The 19,167-nt window shown below is 42.3% G+C and overlaps 2 protein-coding genes across 5 annotated transcripts in view; one reads left to right on the top strand and one right to left on the bottom strand.

Annotated features, from left to right (window-relative positions):
- Positions 1-9,626, top strand: part of tsc2 (TSC complex subunit 2) — a 56,950-nt gene extending 47,324 nt beyond the window's left edge. For 3 of the 4 annotated variants that reach the window (XM_075463564.1, XM_075463566.1, XM_075463563.1), the window contains 12 exons: positions 601-849; positions 2,226-2,315; positions 4,227-4,384; positions 6,359-6,963; positions 7,881-7,959; positions 8,041-8,127; positions 8,212-8,398; positions 8,506-8,645; positions 8,733-8,811; positions 8,893-8,984; positions 9,065-9,163; positions 9,294-9,626. In XM_075463564.1, the coding sequence (XP_075319679.1) occupies positions 601-849; positions 2,226-2,315; positions 4,227-4,384; positions 6,359-6,963; positions 7,881-7,959; positions 8,041-8,127; positions 8,212-8,398; positions 8,506-8,645; positions 8,733-8,811; positions 8,893-8,984; positions 9,065-9,163; positions 9,294-9,458 (2,030 nt within the window). In that variant the 3' untranslated portion in view covers positions 9,459-9,626. The remainder of the gene's footprint in view (positions 1-600; positions 850-2,225; positions 2,316-4,226; positions 4,385-6,358; positions 6,964-7,880; positions 7,960-8,040; positions 8,128-8,211; positions 8,399-8,505; positions 8,646-8,732; positions 8,812-8,892; positions 8,985-9,064; positions 9,164-9,293) is intronic. The other variant, XM_075463565.1, reaches the window with a different exon arrangement.
- A 1,067-nt stretch (positions 9,627-10,693) lies between these two features.
- pkd1a (polycystic kidney disease 1a) overlaps positions 10,694-19,167 on the bottom strand; it is a 78,406-nt gene continuing 69,932 nt past the window's right edge. Inside the window, exons 52-56 of the mRNA XM_075463562.1 lie at positions 17,146-17,317; positions 16,756-17,046; positions 15,261-15,395; positions 14,000-14,326; positions 10,694-13,855 (exon numbers count right to left, since the gene is read on the bottom strand). Coding sequence (XP_075319677.1) covers positions 12,827-13,855; positions 14,000-14,326; positions 15,261-15,395; positions 16,756-17,046; positions 17,146-17,317 — 1,954 coding nt within the window. The 3' untranslated portion in view covers positions 10,694-12,826. The remainder of the gene's footprint in view (positions 13,856-13,999; positions 14,327-15,260; positions 15,396-16,755; positions 17,047-17,145; positions 17,318-19,167) is intronic.

Below are 19,167 nucleotides of genomic sequence, written 5' to 3'. Positions count from 1 at the left end.
ATGAACGTTGCCTCCACAGGGATGTCAGCAAGTCTCCCTGATTTAAGTCTGTGAGCTGGATTCACATGTGATGACTGGCTTTAAATTTCATTTGTGTAACTTTAATAGTGCAAAACAGAACCACTTTAGTGGGGGAAAAAAAAAGCAATAAATCAGACAATTTTCTAAAGTGTACTCATTCTTTTGAGATAAAATATTTTTATCACCCATTTTGACATTACCAGTACTTATTTCTTTTATATTTCAGTGCAATTTCAAAATCCATCTCAAATCACCTGTCCATTTTAGTCATTTTGTGGGTAATGGAGGAACACTTTTTGATTCTTTGTTGTATTTTACTGGATTTTCTGTTTTAAAATCGAAGAAATGCACTCAACCAAGGTGACACTGAACACGTTTGTCACGGCAGAAGCTTCTGCTGCATCTTTATGCAAAATCTGTGACAATGTGATGTTTACTATTTTCCATAATCTTTTATATATTTTAATGACTGAAAGAACAGATTATTCTACAAAACCTTGATCCCGTTTGGCTAAATGATCTGCACAAATGAAATTTGATAAAACAATATGGTTGTTTTCTTTCTGTCTGTCAATAAAGGTAACACCAGTTGGCTGATGTGTTTGGAGAATCCGCCCAGCCCCTTTTCCTCTGAGCTCGGCAACATGCCGCTGCAGGAGCTCTCCACTGTTCTGATGGCGATGGAGGGCGTGAAGGAGCCTCCTGCTCAGACAGCCAGCGCTCCGGCCAGCACAGCTGCTCCGGCACCCACATCTGTCTCTGAACCCCTAACTCAAACACACAGCAGTGTTGGAGGGAAGGCACACCTAATTCAGCGCTCCAACACTGGTGAGTAACGGTGTGAGGAATGTAAGCAAAGAAATGAATAAAATGGTTCACATTCACAGGCGAGTTATGTGCCCCAAAAGCTTAAAAGTTGTTATTTTACCCATAAAGTAAATGCAACAATACATCCAGAAAAGTGAGCCACAGAATACAGAAATGTGTGTTAATTAGGATTTTATAAACAGGTTTATTATGATGCATTAGCTTCAGACTAGCAACTAGCCAGTGAACTGTGCTACCTTGATTATGGGAGGGCATCTTCACTGGAAGTCAGAATTTTGTAGAGCTCGAATTGTCTTCCTGAAACTGTAGAATAATGATGAAGTGAAGCTGAAATACGACACCAGACCTGGCAACACACCAGCGTTGACAGCAAAACATGTTGGAGGTTTGAGAGCAGCACAACTACTAAGAGAGCCGACGTTTGAGGAGTATCTAGTATCTATAAAAAAAAATTCAGGGTCACTGCCATAAATCCCATTTTTCCCCTGGTACTTACAAGCTGTTATCAGAGACCGCTTGTATTTACAGAAACACCAATACGATGCTGCGCCTGCAGGTTTCCCCGCTGGCTTTAGTCCACAGCTGGAAGGTGACCCAACTATATAATATCTGCTGTTTCACATTGAAGCAGTTTGTTTTGTGTAAAATGAACTCTGCCCCATATACCCCGCATGTTGTTTTTTTTTAATTTGAGCTGATCTGAGATCTGTCAGTTAAGGTGGATGCAGGTACGCTCCCAGCTTCTATGAGCTGAGAACACTGTTAATTTTCCTGGGATTTATTTATTTATTTTTCTAACTTCATTTTGTTTACTTGATGATTGTATCAATCATTAAATTTTGACCGGGTGGTGAACGACATATTTGTCTGTGATGTGATGAACTCAGAATGTAGATGTATTCCTGCTTTAGCCAGACTTTAATCTGTCGAGCATGAATGCAACCCTCCTCCGTCTGCCTCTGTCTGTCCTTTAGTGCATTTGGCTAAATGCCTGTAAATAATGTGAGAATTATCAATAGGCCAGCTTATCTGTACTCAGATCAGTGACTGGTAAATGCTCTGAAAAGCTGTTGTTTATGAAAAAATCTTAATTTTCAGTGCTACTCATTGTTGTGTGCTTTTGTTCATTCTTTCTTATTCTGGGGCCCCATTTCCTTCATTTAACTCATCGTCACATATTTTATTTACGCCATCCTATCATGTCCTTTCAACACTCTTTCTTTCAACATTTTAAAATGTTTTTGCCTTTGAGATTTGTTCCCTTGTTCCCTGGATTCCTTTCATGTATCTTCATCCTCATGCTGGTTTGTGATTTGCTGCGGTGTGTTATGTGGCTTCATGTTCCACCAACCTGTCCTCTGGCATCATGCCTGCAGTTGGCGGCTCTCTGTGGTCTCTGGGTCTGGGCTGTGCCCCCCCAGGCCCTCCAGCCCCTGGCAGGTTGCACAGGAGCATTTCCTGGGCAGGTACCATCCACCACATGTGTGAACCTACACCTTCCCCCTCCATGAAACTCCTGGTGTAGTATATTTCTTCTCACTTGTGCAATGCAGCGGTCTCCAGGCACAATGTCGTGGTGGCTTCATTAGAGCGGTGCTGGAAACTTTGCATATTTCTGCATAAATATGCCCTGAAGCAAATTAGATTTTCAAACATGTGAACCTTTGAGATAAGCAGTTAAGAAGGTGAAAATACCACTTGGGTTTTTCACTCAATGGGAGAATAATAAGGTGGAGGTGGGCATCCTGATCTATTTAAAGAGCAGTAATCTGTCAAATTCTGGTCCTCGCAACATGTTTGTAGAAGTGTGTCTCGGCAGAAAAAAAGAGGGCTATGAGTACGTCAGAAGACTGCTAATTGGGATTGAAAAGCTTACAAAAACATCTCCACAGTCATACAGATTGGGCACAAACAAAAGAAAGGACTTAGGACTTGTGTTAAAATCATATTTATGCAGAAATATTGATATTTTAAATGGGTCATGGAAATTGAAAATGCTGGTAAATGATCTCTCTTACAATTAAAAGAAAATGATCAAAGACTGAAATCTGTCCCTATTAACCTTGAGTAACCAGAGGGAACCAACCCACCTGGCTGAATCCAGATGTAAAAAATCCACCAGCATCTCCAAAGCAGAGGACAGTTATTATGTCTGGTTAGATGCTAGGCTCAGCTAACGCTAACTGTCTCGAGCTGCAGCTTCATAACACGAGGAGGGACTTTCTGAAGCTCCGTCATCACTGAGAGGTGGCGACACAATCTGCAGAGACTCCGGTTTTCAGTAGCTTCGTGCTCTACGAACAGATATGAAATAGTTTCCTCCTCATTTAACAAAAAAGCACAAACACGCGTGTCCCCCAAATATCAAACTGTTCTTTTAGTTGTGAGAGATCATATGAAGGAGCTTCTTTGTCTCTTTTGGCCTCTCTCCTCCACACCTGTCACAGAAAACTCCGTTGTGCAAAAGACCTGCTGTTTTATCCTCAAAGATTGTGCAAGTTAAGAATTTAATAATTTCCGCTTTACTCATCAGTCTTTTATTAACACGGGAGGGAGGGTCTTCTGTGAGCGGCGGTGAAATCCTGCCTGCACTCGGATCAATCAGAACATGGACTGTGATCTTTTGTCTCCCTCCATGATTTTCCTCTTCTTCCTAATCATCTTCTCCATCTCTTGTGTGTCTGAAATATACTCCCAGGTTGCTCTTTTAACCTTTATTGTCAACAGGAAAGCCCAGACCTCATCGTGCACTTCCTTGCTTTACTGGAAGACCAGTAGGGCGATGAAGACATTTTCATCGCTGCAGTTTTGAGGGCCAATGCTAAAGAGTCGGAATGGACTTGTGTTTGTCTTAGCGTTTTTTTTGAGTGTGGAGAGTGTGTTGTTTGGGAGCTGCAGGGTGGGACGGTCTGGTCTGGGCTGCTGTTGCAGTAGCTGTCCTGTGTTTGAGCCGAGATAACCAACGAGTGAACCAAACCGATGCATGAGTCTTAATGGAAACTGAGTAGATGAAGCAGCGGTGAAAAGATATCGCCCGCCGCACTGATCTGTCTGTCTGAACTCAGTGCTTGTTGGTATCATTGTAGGTCATGATCTTGCACGTGGCTTTGAGTTTCATTGATCAGTGTGGATGTATATAATTCTGTTTCATGTTTGAATGATTTATTGACTCAACCAGAATTTAGATTTTTAGAGTGAATGTGTCAAAAATTACTACTGACAGCTGGTGTAATCTTTAATGTTTGTCTTACAGCTGTATATGCATTTTTGTGTCTGATTGTGTAACTAACAGTGGACATAGCTCGGTGTGTGTGTGTGTGTATTAAGTTTTCGTGTCTGGGTGTAATGTACACGGTTGTTGGTGTGTCCTGCTGTAGACTCTGTGGTGGTGCTGGAGGAAGGCTCCGGGGTCACCACCGCAAACACTCCACCTGATTGGCTGGAGACTGAGGAGTTTGAGCCAGTGCCCACTGGTCCAATATTCATGTCTGCCGACAAGTTCACAAAGACTCCCCCTCCTGGAACGCTCAGCAGGGTAAGTAGCTGGTGTTGGCCTGTGGAGACATACAGGACACATACGCAGTTGAAAAAAGTATCAAATTTATAGTATTTTCCACGTCTGAATCAGGATGGAAAATTTTATTTCTTATTTTCTCTACTCCATCTTCTACCAGATTATTTAATTTAAACAAACAGTGCTTTTCACAGCTGATTTTTATATGAAAGATGCAGAAACGTGACAGCACCTCTTGGTTTATCTACCATTTCAAAGCCTCCAGTTTAGAATTGTAGCAATGACCCATCAGAGCATCGTCAGGCGATCCCATATCCCAGAGACACCCACCCACGCACACACATCTGTATTAGCACCACGGATGCCTGTGGTTCAGGTAGTAGAAGGGCTTAAAAACGGGGAATCCAAGGTTTGAAGCTAATATGATTATCTAAACGGTAGAATTCAGCTTTGATGTTTGGAGCTGGCAGTAAGCCACATTTCTGCGTCAGATGGTGAGTCAGCATGATGACATTGAAAGCTTTAGAGTTGTGTTCATGTTGGACTCCATTCATACTGTGAATAAAGAAGGCTGAACCGACGACAGAAACATGCATTCATTAAACTTCCTAGAACTAGAATCTGGTCTTATTCATAAAGGAGACGGGGGAGGAAACGGCAGCGTTGCTGGCACTGGTTGGTTTCCCTCCTCTCTGGGCAGAACTGTTATTGCTTTGCTTCTTTGCCAGCTTTGCAATGCAGCTTGAATGATATGTTTTACTTTCATTTGATGGTAATTACTTAGTTTGAGCTACAGCAACTAAGACTCTAATCCTTTGGTAAATATTTGGCAGCATAGTTGCATACACAGTAAGAATATCACATGTGTATCCATCACTGGATTTCAAAACCAGCTGGAAAACATCTACACTAATTGTTTGCACACGGATGTCAAAAATGGCCCAAAGAATGACTACCATCTGGAAATGTGAGTCTTGATAAATGTGCAGGGACCCTGAACATTACATAAATGTAGCTTATGCTGTCATGACCTCCTGATTGGTGCTGCAAATAAATGACCATTTATTACGGTGTATGATTTTCCATATTATTCAAAGTGTGATCTGTTTGTGACTCGAGAACAGATGTCAGTTTTATTCACATATTACAGCATATTCAATCACAGCATATGTTGTTGCTGTACATCACCCTGCAAAACATACAAAACCACCTGAGATCCATAAACAGATTGCTACCAGTGAGGCGGCTGTTCTGTTTAAAAGTTAGAGCATTAATCAGGATTCTGAACAATTTGAGGGGTTTTGCTGTCAACGAGCCTAAAATTCAGTTGCAACACCAGATAATTTGATATTATTCAGTAAGTAAGTCAATTTTTTTTCCACTGCTGGGCAAAATGGGGTCAACACAGAAACATGACTGTATCATATTTGATCTTTCACGTTGAATGTTGTAAATATAAACAGATACTAGCTTTAAAGACACTGTAACAGAAGCAGTTGTAGCATGAAGTCTCCTCTTCATCCTGCTTTGCCTGTACTTAGCAGCACTGGAGGAAGACTGACAGCACTCCTGATTATAGAAGTTCCTGAAGTCCAGAAGAAATGGCTGCTTTATTATTGAAAATGCTGTTTTAAAACAAGAAAACTGTATGTCCGTATTTTCTCGTACAGCTACAGGAACACAGATGCGTGTAAGCTGAAACTTCATAAATGACTCCCTGACTTTCTAGACTCTCTTCAGATTTGATTGTCTCTGCCAAAGCCTTAAAGCTGTAACTAAATATTAGTGTTTCACAGGGTCTTTACTTCCTTTTGGGTAGGATTTTCAGCTGATTTAACATGGTTTACACTCCTATTGGGTTGGTTTCCATCGTGCTTGCTGTTTAAAAAAAAAAAAATAAAAAAAAAAAAAGGAAAAAAAAAAAAAAAACGCGTACTTAATAAACAGTATTGCAATTACTTTCCTTAAAATAAAACTCTTCTCCCTAACTTTCAGTCATCCTCCACCTCCAGTCAAGATGATGAAAAGTCTACGTTGGAAGAGGTGAGCGAAGGAGCAATTCCCATCGATCAGCCCACTCCTGGTCCCTCTACTCCAGGCAGCCAGGGGCCGGAACTTCCCTTTCAGAGCCACTCTCAGTCACAAGGCCACGGACTCAACAAGTCCAGCTCCTCTCCGGAGCTCCAGACATTGCCTGAGGCCTTCACCAAAGCTGCTTTGGAGTCTGAAGGCCTGCAGGGAGAAAACTCTCAGCCCAGAGCACCCTCAGATGGGAAGCCTCAAACGCAGCAGCACCACCTTGAGAAGGACAAAGTGGACGGCACTACAGGAGGGGACGTGAATGGACTGGGAGGCCAGAGCCAAGCAGGAGAAGGCTCAGTCTCTGCATCTCAGAGTGGAGGAGGAGTGATGAGGTTGGCTTTTCCAGCAGCACCTGCACAACCTGGACCCATCTCCCCCGGTGGAGGCCACCGACCCCGTGGTCACACCATTTCTGTGTCAGCCCCCTCTTCCAGGAGAGAAAGGAGGACGGAGAGGGACTCCTATCACAGTCGACCTGGGCCCAGCAACACGGAGAAAATGTCTGGACTGAGTCCCAGGTACTCCCCAGTGTGTACAAAACACCACTTCGGTGTCTGTCAACTGTTTCTGCCAAAGTAATGATGCAATGTAAAGCCCCTTACACACACGTCGCTGCTATTTACTCGCTCAGCGAGTGAAGTCAACAGAATGTCTATGTGTTCACGCGAGGCGAGGAGAGCACAAGCGATGTGATGTGGGCGGATTCCGAGATGAATATATTTCAACTTCGAGCGACGCGAGTAAAGCGAGTAGCCAATTAAAATGCAGAATACAGATTATTGACAGGTGACGTTCCCCCAGTGTTCTCCAAACAGTGGCCACCCAACTTCTACACAACCAAGTCAGCAAAAGCACCCAAGCGAGTGAGCGAGTAGGCGAGTGAGCGAGTAGCGAGTAAATAGCAGCGACGTGTGTGTACGGGGCTTAACAGCTGAAGTCGGTAAGCTCATCTCGACTCTATTGGGAAGATCTAAAGAGGGAGCACGTCAATGAAGAAACATTTAATTAAGTTGTGCAGCCCAGATTAAAGCTGAAAGATTGTTTGAGATGATGAAAAGTCAGAAGGTGCAAGTTTAATCAATTCAGTTCTGATGCAACATATGTGTGCATCTTTCTTTCTAACCCAGAGTGACATTTATGTGTTTTACCTTTCAAGCCAGATGTGACGTGAGCATTGCATCATCCTTTATAAGACACTTTAACTGGGATTTAAAGGAAAAAAAACAATATATTGATAAACATAAGGAAATAGTCCCTCTTTTACAACAGAAGCAAATTAAAACGAAACCCTCATGTTTCCAACTCTGCTCAGGTTTTAGGTTTTAAATGTCTTTGGACTGAATGGTGTAAATATTGCTTCTTAGAATAAACTCAACAGAGAGCTGTGTGTTTTGTGTGGTTGACTATGAATAACTTAACCTTTTGTCGTTTCCAGCTTCGTCTTCCTCCAGCTGTACCACTCTCCTTTCTTTGGAAATGAAGCCAACAAGCCGCTGCTGCTGCCCAAAACTCAGGTGAGCTGGGTTCCCCTCTTGACCTGCTGTCGGCCCCTCTACCATGCGCACAGTCTCCTTCACATCCTGTATTTTCTTCAGGTGATAGATCGTGCTGTGAAGGTCTTGGACCAAATGCCTCCTTATGACACCCATAAGATCGGAGTGGTGTTTGTCGGAGCTGGTCAGGTGAGAACACGCAGATTTTCATCTTAATTGCCTGTGGCTGTTGTAGGATTTCTTTCCCGCATTGATCCTCTACACTGTCTTCAGGTAAACAACGAGGTTGCCATCCTGTCGAATGAATACGGCTCGAACCGCTACGCTGCCTTCCTCACAGGTCTCGGCAAATTAATCCACCTAAAAGACTGCGACCCCGACCAGATTTTCCTGGGAGGGCTGGACCAGTATGGCGATGACGGCGAGTTCACCTACTGCTGGCATGATGACATCATGCAGGGTTAGTGTGGGGATGTGTGTGGAACTGGACAGATTGATGCATTTCTGGTGATTTCTTTTCACAACCAGTCTGCTGTGTGAATTACAAATGAAGCCATGTCTCTGCAGCCATCTTCCACATAGCCACACTGATGCCAAATAGAGAGAGCGACAAGGGCTGCTGCAACAAAAAGCGGCACATTGGCAACGATTTTGTCATGGTGGTGTACAATGACTCAGGGGAGGAGTACAAACTGGGAACCATCAAGGTAGATGCACTAACACACAATGCATAAAAAAAAAACTACATTATGTATTTTATCATTCAGTACACTCTCTTCTTTTTCCCCCTGTAGGGTCAGTTTAATTTTGTAGAAGTCATTATCAAACCTCTGGATTATGAATGTAACCTCGTAACCCTCCAGTGCCGCAAAGGTAAGTTGTTTTTTTTTTGTTGTTTTTTTTCTGCTCAAGTTCCGTTGTGATACTTCTGTTCATCCTTATTCTCTTCTTCAGATCTTGAGGGCTTAGTGGACACAACAGTGGCTAAGATTGTTTCAGACCGCAACCTTCCACTGTTAGTTAGACAGATGGCTCTACATGCAAATGTGAGTATGTCTCTTCATAATTTCTACCTCTCACATCTACGCAGACACACATCTTTTACTTTTCTTTTATCTCTTTCTAGATGGCGTCTTTGGTTCATCAGTACAGAGCCAACCCCTCTGATGCTTATGCTTCCAAGTGGCTCGCAAGATTAAGACACATAAAGAGGATCAGGACCAGAGTAAGACCAAAACTGAAGAACTAATGAGCTCTTCTTCCTCACCATCTCTACTTTCATATTATGATATGAAATAACTATATATTTTAATTGAGTGTGAATTCAAAACATCTCGTCTTCACTTTGATCTCAGGCTCAAGAAGACATCCAATCCCGCTCGACTCCCGGCATCTCGCTGACCCAAGGACACACTCAGCAGAACAAGTCGTTTCAGCAGAGCACAGTGGCACCAAACCCAGAGGCCGGACAGAGGAAAAGACTTGTATCAACAGTGGATGATTTCACCGATTTCGTTTGATTGCATTTACTGTCCTGGCAGACACGCTCACATACACAGATGCACACAAACAAGCACAGATGGGGTGTGTTTGTGTGTAGATTTGCAAAAGGTTTAAAAAAAAAAAGGACGTGGGGTTGTGAACTTTATTGTTCTGCTAAGATATGATTAAAACCCATTTGTACCAGCTGGAATGTTTCATTTAAAGAGCTTTATTTAATGATGTAGTTCTCTGCTCAGCAGTCTAGTTTTTATTCAGTCTCACTTTTCTCATTAAATAGTTTCCAGAAGCAGTAGGAAGCTATTTTTTTAAGAATTAATTGCAGACAGCCTTCACAGCACCGGACTACAGACTTTTTTTTTTTTATTTACACATATTTTCCCTAAGAGTTGGTGGACATCTCACAGAGATAAAAATGTCACATATCTGGATATCTAACGGTTTTCTGCCAAATTTTCTTTTTCTGTAAATATAAAGCTATGTCTGTACCAAAGTGGCCAACAAGTTATGACCTTGCTCCTAAATGATTGATTGAAACAAGTGCAATCATAACAACAAATTCAGTATATAAGGTAAAACTGCTCTGAGCTTGAAAGCCAATAGCTTTCTTTTTTTTAATGAGCACTTTATTCTCCAACTCAGCCTGAACCCTCTTAGACAAGCTTTCTGTCATTTCTTTAAGGAGTCTTCAGGAATAGTTCTCCAGGCATCTTGAAGGACACCCCAAAGCTCTTCTTTGGATGTCGGCTGCCTTTTGTTCCGTTCTCTGCCAACATGATCCCACACTGCTTCAGTAATGTTGAGGTCCGGGCTCTGGGGAGGATTCATCCCTCCATCAGACCTGTTGCCACTGATTTTCAGTCCACTTCTGGTGTCATTTGGCACAGCTCAGCCTTTTCTCCCTGTTTCCCTTCCTTAAGAATGGCTTCTTGGCAGCCACCCTTCCATGGAGACCATTTCTGATGAGGAAACAGTTAATGGTTCAACCAAAGGTCCAGATGCATCTGAGGTCTTGTATCAGGTCTCTGATGGATTTTTGTCTGTTTCATAAGAAGACTGATAAGTCACAAAGTACCTAAAGATATAATTTAAAATACAAGAAAGTCTGACTGACTGGAAGCTTAATATATAGAACTAAGGGGTTGCTCAAGACTTTTGCTGAATGCTGTAGACGAAGTGGCTGCTCCATAGCAAATCATAAACCTCTACAAGAGGAGTGGTGTTGGTATCTAACAAATCATCTCACTTTACAGAGTTCAGCTGTCAAACTCTTTATTTGACTTTGTCAAGTGCAAAAGCATGAGAAGTGCTACAACTGCAGAATACAGATGAGATACAAAAAAAAAAAAGTAAAGTGTTTTCAAAGGACCTTTTAAAACAAAAAGCATCAAACAACAGAACACAGCAAGACACACAAGTCGGCTTTGGCACTATGCTGTTAAACATGTCAAACATAAAATGGAGTAAAAGCTTTGGATGATGTGCTTCATTTAGACCAGACAAATGTAAAACTTGGGAGTTTGCAACACCAGTGCTTGACCTACGTGTATGCAGCTGAGCACAAACAATACAGATCAGAGGAGGCAAAAAAAATAATATATATATACATCGTAAGGCGCAAATATATACAGAAATGTACACACAAGGAAGAGAATGGTTCTATTTTCTTTTTAAGAGCACTGACTAGACGGAAGAAAACAAATAAGATAAAATTCCTTATTAAATCACTTGTGGTGTTAACATACTTTATGCTCTGTAACAGTGTGCCAAGGAATGGGACTTGAGTATTATAAAACGAGGCGAACACAATGTAGAACTACCCCGTAGTATTTTAACCACCAAATACCAATTTCAACATCAATTTCTTTCAGTAACAAAACAATTATCTTTCACCCAGTTTTGGTTTTTCCTGGATTTATTCCCAGATTTTAAGGAAAAGATGGGTTCCCTGAGATCTGCCCACTGGACACAGGAAGTACGCATGTTGATTAAAATAAAACAACGTTACAAAGAGCCGACATAAGATACAAACAACTCCGAGCTACTGCTTCGACAATACCGTGATAATTCTTACAGGAATGTTTCTTTAACGTAGCAGTAATGATATAAGACACACGACAGTTAAATATGGTGTTCGATATCAGCTCCATTAGAAAATAAAGTGCAAGTACAAAACGAATGAATGAATTACTTGGCATGGTAAAACTCAAGATGCATAAATGATGCAAAAGCTTTGGTAACGTTTGTGGTTAAGATAAAGTGTGAGTTGAGCTTTCCTTTTTGGTTTGGATACCAAGCTTATTGCTTTACACCACACCCTATTAAAAACACATGAATCCACATCAGAACAAAAGTGCTTTTAAATCATCTCCAGAAGGAACACAACAAAAACAAAAATGACGTAGCAGAGATAACTGGACTGGGAGTCAGTATAGCTTTATAAAGATTCAGTACTATTTAGTGAAGGCAAATCAAATCGTAACTCATTCGGTCTCTTAATCATTTACTACACCTCTTTGTCAGTGCTCTGCCTTTTCCCTCCAGTTCTTTGTTCCTTTTTTATCTCTCTACACATCTGTGGATAAAACATGTTTATCAGCACCTGAAGAGCTGGGTGCTGGTATCCCAACAGCATTATGTGTGTGTGTGTGTGTGTGTGTGTTTTCTCTCGTACCTCAGTGGGCTGAAGCGCATGACACGTTTCCATTGAATGATATGTATCTACAGTGTTACTTACGTGTATACCTGCATGTGCGTATATCTTTATCAACTTTGGGTTCATAAACATTAACTAGGACAGGCCACCAGTATCCACAGTGACCAAAATATGAAATACAACAATATGTCGACAGAAAACATAACCGTGAAATCAACACTTTTTTCCAGAGATATACAAAAAGACTGACGGCACGATCTGCTTTAAGTTCATTGAGTCCTCTGGTGAGCACGTTCTGTGCTCTTGTCATTTATGCCACGTGACCTCCAGGGTCACATGGCGACAGGGGTCAGTTCTTAGAAAGCAAAGGGACGGAGTAATATTTCTTGGTTCCATTTTCGACATTATTTAACCATCTGGTGACCTGCACCCTGCATTTGTGAGAGTTGAGTTTAGATTTGGAGGGATAACTGAGAATAAAAGTTCACTGCTTTCTGATGATCTCTCTTCATCTCCCTCAGCCTGCCTGCCTGATGCTTCTTATTTCTTTCTTTTACTTTACTGTTTACTGTTTACCAATCCACTCTTTTCCTCTCCGGGGTTTAGAGAGGGGTACCTGGGGACAAAACCAGCTGTCCCTGTCCCCTCTCGTCCTTAACCCCACATTTACGTCCCACATTCTTTTGCCCCACCTTTCACTTTTGTTTGCCCTTCCTCAGGGTTCGTGTCTGTCTAAGTCGGGTGCACCTTGTTTTTGAGGGGTGGAGGTTTCCGCTTCCTCTTGCATGTAGGGATGGTGGTAGTGTGAGCTGGGTGGTTGAACAGACTTGTGGAGGGGAGGGTCTCTCTGTCCGTGGGAGGATCCCAGTCCCGGGTGATGGGTGTAGGGCCTGGGGTAGGTGGCAAGGAGGAGGTGGGTGCACGCGTACCTGGTGGAGCAGTGGGTGTTTTGGGTGGCAGGTTATGGGAAGAGAGAGCGTTTGCTGATGACACGAGGGGGGGGGGAAGGTGAGCAGCAGATTTATCTTTGACTGGTGTGGGAGGGGGTGTGCTGGCTGGAGGTTTGACTGATGACTGAGGGCTGGAGGGATGTGCAGAGGCAGGTCTGGGCCTTAAAAAAGGAACAGGTGTGGCAACAGGAGTCTTTTTGGGGTTGGCAGGAGTGTTTCCACATTCTTTTGGAAGTTCACTTTTATCGGTCTTTTTCCCCTTCCTGCCTCCTTTGGACTTTTCTTTTCCAGACTTCCGTTCTCCTGCTCTCCGGTCCTTGTCCTCTCCCTTCCCTCTCTGTCTCGCCTCGCTCCTCCCACCCTGACTGTCATCTACTTTTTCTCTCCCCTTATGCCTCCTTTTTCTCTGGGCTCGGTCCAGTTTACACTCCACGTGGTACACATCCTCCGTTGCCACGGTAACGCGGTCGAGCTGTTGCAGCAGGGCGTCCAGGGTGGGGAGAAGCCTCCTCAGAGAGGCCTCCGTCTCTGCTTTCTCCCTCCAGCTGCTCCCTCCCACCAACACTCCTGGGCTGAGCCCCAACCCGAGGCCCAACCCGAGTCCCAGGCTGATCCCGGGGGCTTCTGTCAGGCTGCAGGGGCTGGAGGAGGTTGGGCGCCACGAAGCCTCAGAACCAGCATCAACACTGTCTGGGGTTGGTGGAGAGTCTGGACTGTCCAGAGGGGGCAAGCACAGGGACTTGCAGTCGCTGGTGGAGGATGAGCGAGATGGAGGAAGCTCCATGCCTTCAAAACGCACTTTATGCCGAAACTAAGAAACGAATAAAAAAAAAAAAAAAGAAACAAAAGAAATAAAATAGTCATAAAAACAATAATAACAAATAATCAGATGGAGCATTTGAATCCCTTTAATCATTCCTTATGTTCAGCTGTAGATGTAAAACAGGAAATTTACCTCCTTGGCCCGACTGAGTCCCATCCACATTTTGAGTCGCCTGAGGAACAGCTCGACCATCTCGTAGTCTTGGAGATCCACAGCAGGGCGGTACAGCTCTGCTCGCGCACGTCGGTAGTTCCTCAGCAACACGGAGATGACCAGCCACAGCAACACCAGCCTAAACACGGCGAAGCTGATGTGAAACACCAGCGAGGAGAGAGTAGTGGAGGGACCGGTCATTGTGGAGGCCGGACGCCACGACAACAGGCCTCGCCCCGCAGCACCCAACAAAGACAGGCAGGAGGACATCACACTGCCGTAGCCATCCACCACAGAATGGAAGAGCTGGAGGGAAGATAACAGAATGGAAAACAGTTTGGTGTTAGTTTAGTAGATTTCTGGTCACAGAATTAGGTAATCTTTACTATGTGGCATTAAAAGTACTATTCTTTAGTGTAACATTAGCCTAGTTTTATGAAGTTTAATTTGGAAATCTTAGTGGATGTTAGTGTTTTTCTGTGTATTTTTTTCATATCTTATTATAAAAGTAATTCCTTATCAATTACCAATCCAGGGAGTTGACTTTGTTTGGCACCATAAATAAGAAATAAATGAGTAAATTGACCCAGGCATGACAGGAAAGATGCTTGATAACTGGCAGAAGCACACTCGCTCATGTCTGAATATGTAGAATTATTGCCTACTGGGCGAGAACCGGATTACTTTTGGTGAGTTGCTGCCAAATTTGCAAACACTTGGTCTAAATCTGCCAGACTAAAGCTACCTGGGATTACTGATCATGTTACTCTTCTACCTTATGATAACTTCATATAACTTCCAGTTAGCCGAGCAGAGCAGAAAAAAAGAGATTAGCCTCAATAAATGTCATGTAACTATGTTAGACTTACATATTTCTAAAAAGTTTGGTTCTACTAGAGGTTTCTACCTGTAAAAAGGGAACAATTGTTCGCTTTCTTTATCTCGGGTCCACTGAGAGATTTTTTCTGCGACTAGGTGCTATATAAATAAAATAGAATTGAATTCTAATTTAGGAAAAAAAGCTGTTTCTATTGTCCAAACAGTAAAGATGGAGCTGTATTGTCAGAGTGGAATAAAAGTGTGACAATAAAACTGAACAGACCAGAGAAAGTCATGCATGAATGATGTTTTGACTTTTACAAGGTTATGCACTTGGACATTGTGTGTCATGTACAAGTTTACATCTAATTTGATGTGTGTGGGTGAGGCTCAGAGGAAGCAGACAAGACAAAACTCTGACCAGGTGTCCTGTGTGTGAATAAGCCAGCATCAACAGTAGAAGTGCCAAGGAGACTCCCAGCAGCTCCCAGACTGAGCGCCGCAGCGCTCTGCCGAACACCGCCCACTCTCGGAGAAACCGCAGCTGGTGGGACGCCTGTACGACAAACGGGGGATGGAAGGAGGGGACAGAGAGCAGAAAAATGTGCTTCAAGACATTAAAACAAAGGAATAAATATGAAAAAGCCATTCCTTCACAAACTTTCTTAATTCCTACCACAGAAATAGATGTAATGAAGGGGTGTGTACATTGCTCATTTTTTTACACCCCCCCCCCTCCTTTTCTAAGTGTAATTTAAATGTGGGAGATTTAAAAAAAAAAAACTAAAAAACAAAGATGAACTAGTCTGAAAGCTTTTTTTTCTTCCAAGTTTTCAATTGATATTGTGATAATATTGTTGTAATGAATGCTTTTAGCCACGACAATCATGTCATTAAAATGAAATACTGTCACAGACCGAATCTAATGAATCTCAAATGTATAATCATTTTTTCCAAAAGGCTGATTAGGTTCCCAAATCAGCAGGGCAATTTAGCTTTTATCAAACAAGGTCAAGGTCAAGGTAAACTTTATTATCCCCAGGGGGAAACTCAGGTGGTCAACAGTACACATCTCCTCAAGACATACTATGAACATACAGACAATAGACACTAGACATACCACATTAAAATAAATAGGGGATAAAATGTGTGAAGTACAATAGAAGATAAAAACAGTGCTGTGTAAATTAAATAAAAAGCATAAAAGGAGATTAGAGCAGGTGAGTTAACTAAAGTGAGTCAACTAAAGTGCCGCAGTTGCTTTTGGCTTGCTGTTATATAGCCTGATCGCTGTAGGTACAAATGATTTGTGATATCTTGCTGTCCTGATTGGTCTTTGCAGGAGTCTGTCATTTAACCTAGTACTCCTTAAAAACTTTGGGTGGAGGGGATGGGTTGCGTCAGTTAAAATTTGGTCCATCTTCATTAAAATAAGTTCATTGTACAGATCTTCTGCAGATGTCTGGTCCACACCAATCACCCGGCTGGCCGACTTAATGATGCGCTGCAGTTTTTTATGGTCCTGCACACGCATGTTACCATAGACACAGATTAGTCCAAATGATAAAAACACTATTCAAACAGGAGTAAAACAGGATATTTACTGGGTGCTACTTAGTGTTTTTTAATCATTACAGCTTTTGAATTCGAATATACATGACTCACTGATGTGTTTCTAATAGCTGTGTGGACAACAAAGGAGCTCTACAGCACAAAGAAATAAATTCACTGATGCAATAGATGTGATTAGATCAGTTTAAATTGTTGGTTTCAAGACATTTTTACTGCTGAACAGCCCTTTCTTTCTCTTCTTTGCGGGTCAATGTGTAAAGTTAATATCAATGTTATTCTTACTGATAAGGCTGAAGACGACAAATCACCAGCATAAGACCAAAGATGAGATATTGCTCTCTTACCTTGAGCACCAGTATGAACAACAGCAAGGCGGACAAGACGGTGTAGAGCTGACTCTGCCTGGCCAGGGGGTAGAAGTCTGTGAAAGCGTCCCGTGGGTGCTTCAGGACACTCGCCCACTGCTGCTTGGCCATGATGCAGCGGCTCAGGTGAAGCCCACACACAGACGCTGCCAGAGACAACTTACAGATGCCAAGGAGTCTCCATGCCGACAGCAGGTACCTGTAGCCTTCTCTGAGGAAACCCAGGATCCCCCGCACCAGGAAGTACAACACCAGGGTGAGGAGGACAATCTGGAAAACAGGGAACCATAAAGATTCAAGAACAGGGAACAGGCTTGTAGCTTAGGGATTGATAGTTATTATTGACACTGATCAGTTGCCAGGGGTTACCATGAGAAGCAGTTGTAGGTCCAGGCCTGTTATTGGCCACAGAGTCAGGACAATGAGTTCAAGGCTGGACTGGGCACGCTCAGAAACTGGGAACTCAAATAAGAAGGAGAAGACAGCCAGTAGGTTTGTGTTGATGTTGTAGAGGGAGAACTCCACGAACACAGCACGAGTCCTGTGAAAACACATTAAAACACACAGTAAATTTAGCAGAAAGATCAAGTCTGTGCTCTTTCTTTTCTATGGTCTTCTAGCTTGCTACTTTTTTGAGTCAATCACTCTGATCCCTGTCAAAACATTCCTGTTCTGTCATTTTCCCTCCAGACTGACTTACGCACAACGCACCTCCTCTGCATCTCTACCACCGCCTGATCCCAGAGAAGCCTCAACAGAAGTCTCTTCCGCCTCCTAATTCTGCTCATTCACAACCAGTGTGTAGACTCCAGGGGACTCTAATCTACACAGATGATCTACTGGAGTCTAATTGCTAAACAAAAATTATTTAGGTCAATCAATTGTGTTGCAATTCATCTCTCCTTATTGTACTTATTTAAGGTGAGCACATATCACTGAACTTTTTATTTCGCATGAAAAATAAAAACTACTTTGGTTCCAGCAGCGATCACTGTTATTGACTTTCACTCTCCCCTCTGAATAACTAACCTCACACCAAATGTTTCAGCCATCAGACACAAGTGTTTAAAGTGAGCCCACATTGCTTACTGTACAGCAGGCTGTGGGGCAAATTGCACTCCACACATAATACAACTCAGATTTCTAAAGCCACGAGCAAGCATGGTTTTGTTTTATTGCAATCTTTGTGAAATGAAGTGTACATGAGCCCAGTTTCCCCTCCATTACATCTCATCTAGTCCCTGGAATTCCAGCATCTTGGTTAGTAAAATCAGTGAGCAAGAGAAAAAATGATGGAATCACATTCTAATACGCATTTATAAAACTAATATCTGCTCAAATCTAAATATATAAATGAGCCTGCAGTTCAAGGAGTGTTTGCAGAGCTATTGCACCTAACTGAAACATGGCCCCAAACAAGAGAGCTGTCAAGTGAAACAATGGAAAGGATTACAAAACTCCCTCAAGAAGGTAATTCTACTCGGAGAGCGGCAAAAAGATGTCGGTTGTTCCCAGTCAGCTGTGTCTAAAATCTGGAGCAAATCCAAACAAAATGTGAAGGTTGTAAAAGGGAAACATGCAGGTCGACCAAGGAAGAGGCAGAAAACTCAAAGAAATATGCAACAAAGGAAATTAAAAACAAATGAAAGAAAACAAGCACATTTCCACCAACATTAATGATATGGGGTTGATGTCAGGTAAAGGACCAGAGGAGATGGCTGTCATTCCCTCAACATAAAACGCGCATTGAACATTTTTCAGGATGACAATACATCTGGCATCCAAACTTTTCTTGGTCAGCTACTTTTCTTGACATTTTCAGTTAAAAATCTGGATCTAAATCTGAGTTCAATGTAAGGAGGAAATTGAAAAAGGAGTCCTTGATAAGGCTCAATCCTGCTGATCTGTCACCTGTTATACCAAGAAGGTTGGTAAAGATCGCTTGAAACCTGATTGACGAAGAATATATTTTTTTAATTGGTGAAGTCCTTGAAGATTTCAAGATGTCATAGGAGCCACAGTAGGTGAAACAAAATACTGTGATTCTTTCAAAGATGTCTTGGTTTGTTATTCCATGACCCCCCCCTCCCCCTCATCTGAAAAAAAGAGGTGAAAGCAACTTTTTTTAGGTATACTAGCTTACAAAGCTAGAATATTCAGCCATTAAGTAAAAAAAGTGTTTTGCCATATCTGTTTAGTTTCTTTCTTTTAGAAAATAAAAAAGCTGTATGAGCATCTTCCAAGTGCGGGGTTGTAAATCCTTTTTATTGACTGCATTACCTTGATCTATCCATTAACGTAACAAAGATCATGTTGCTTTGTATTATTTACTGTAACTCTGACTTTCCAAGTGAACATTTTCCAAGTTTCCACGCTGTTATTCTTGTTCCT

The sequence above is a fragment of the Odontesthes bonariensis genome, chromosome 4 (genome assembly GCF_027942865.1).
Source record: "Odontesthes bonariensis isolate fOdoBon6 chromosome 4, fOdoBon6.hap1, whole genome shotgun sequence".
NCBI classification, from domain to species: domain Eukaryota; kingdom Metazoa; phylum Chordata; class Actinopteri; order Atheriniformes; family Atherinopsidae; genus Odontesthes; species Odontesthes bonariensis.
The sequence above is the reverse complement of the archived record's forward strand: the minus strand, read 5'-3'. Positions and strand labels throughout refer to the sequence as shown.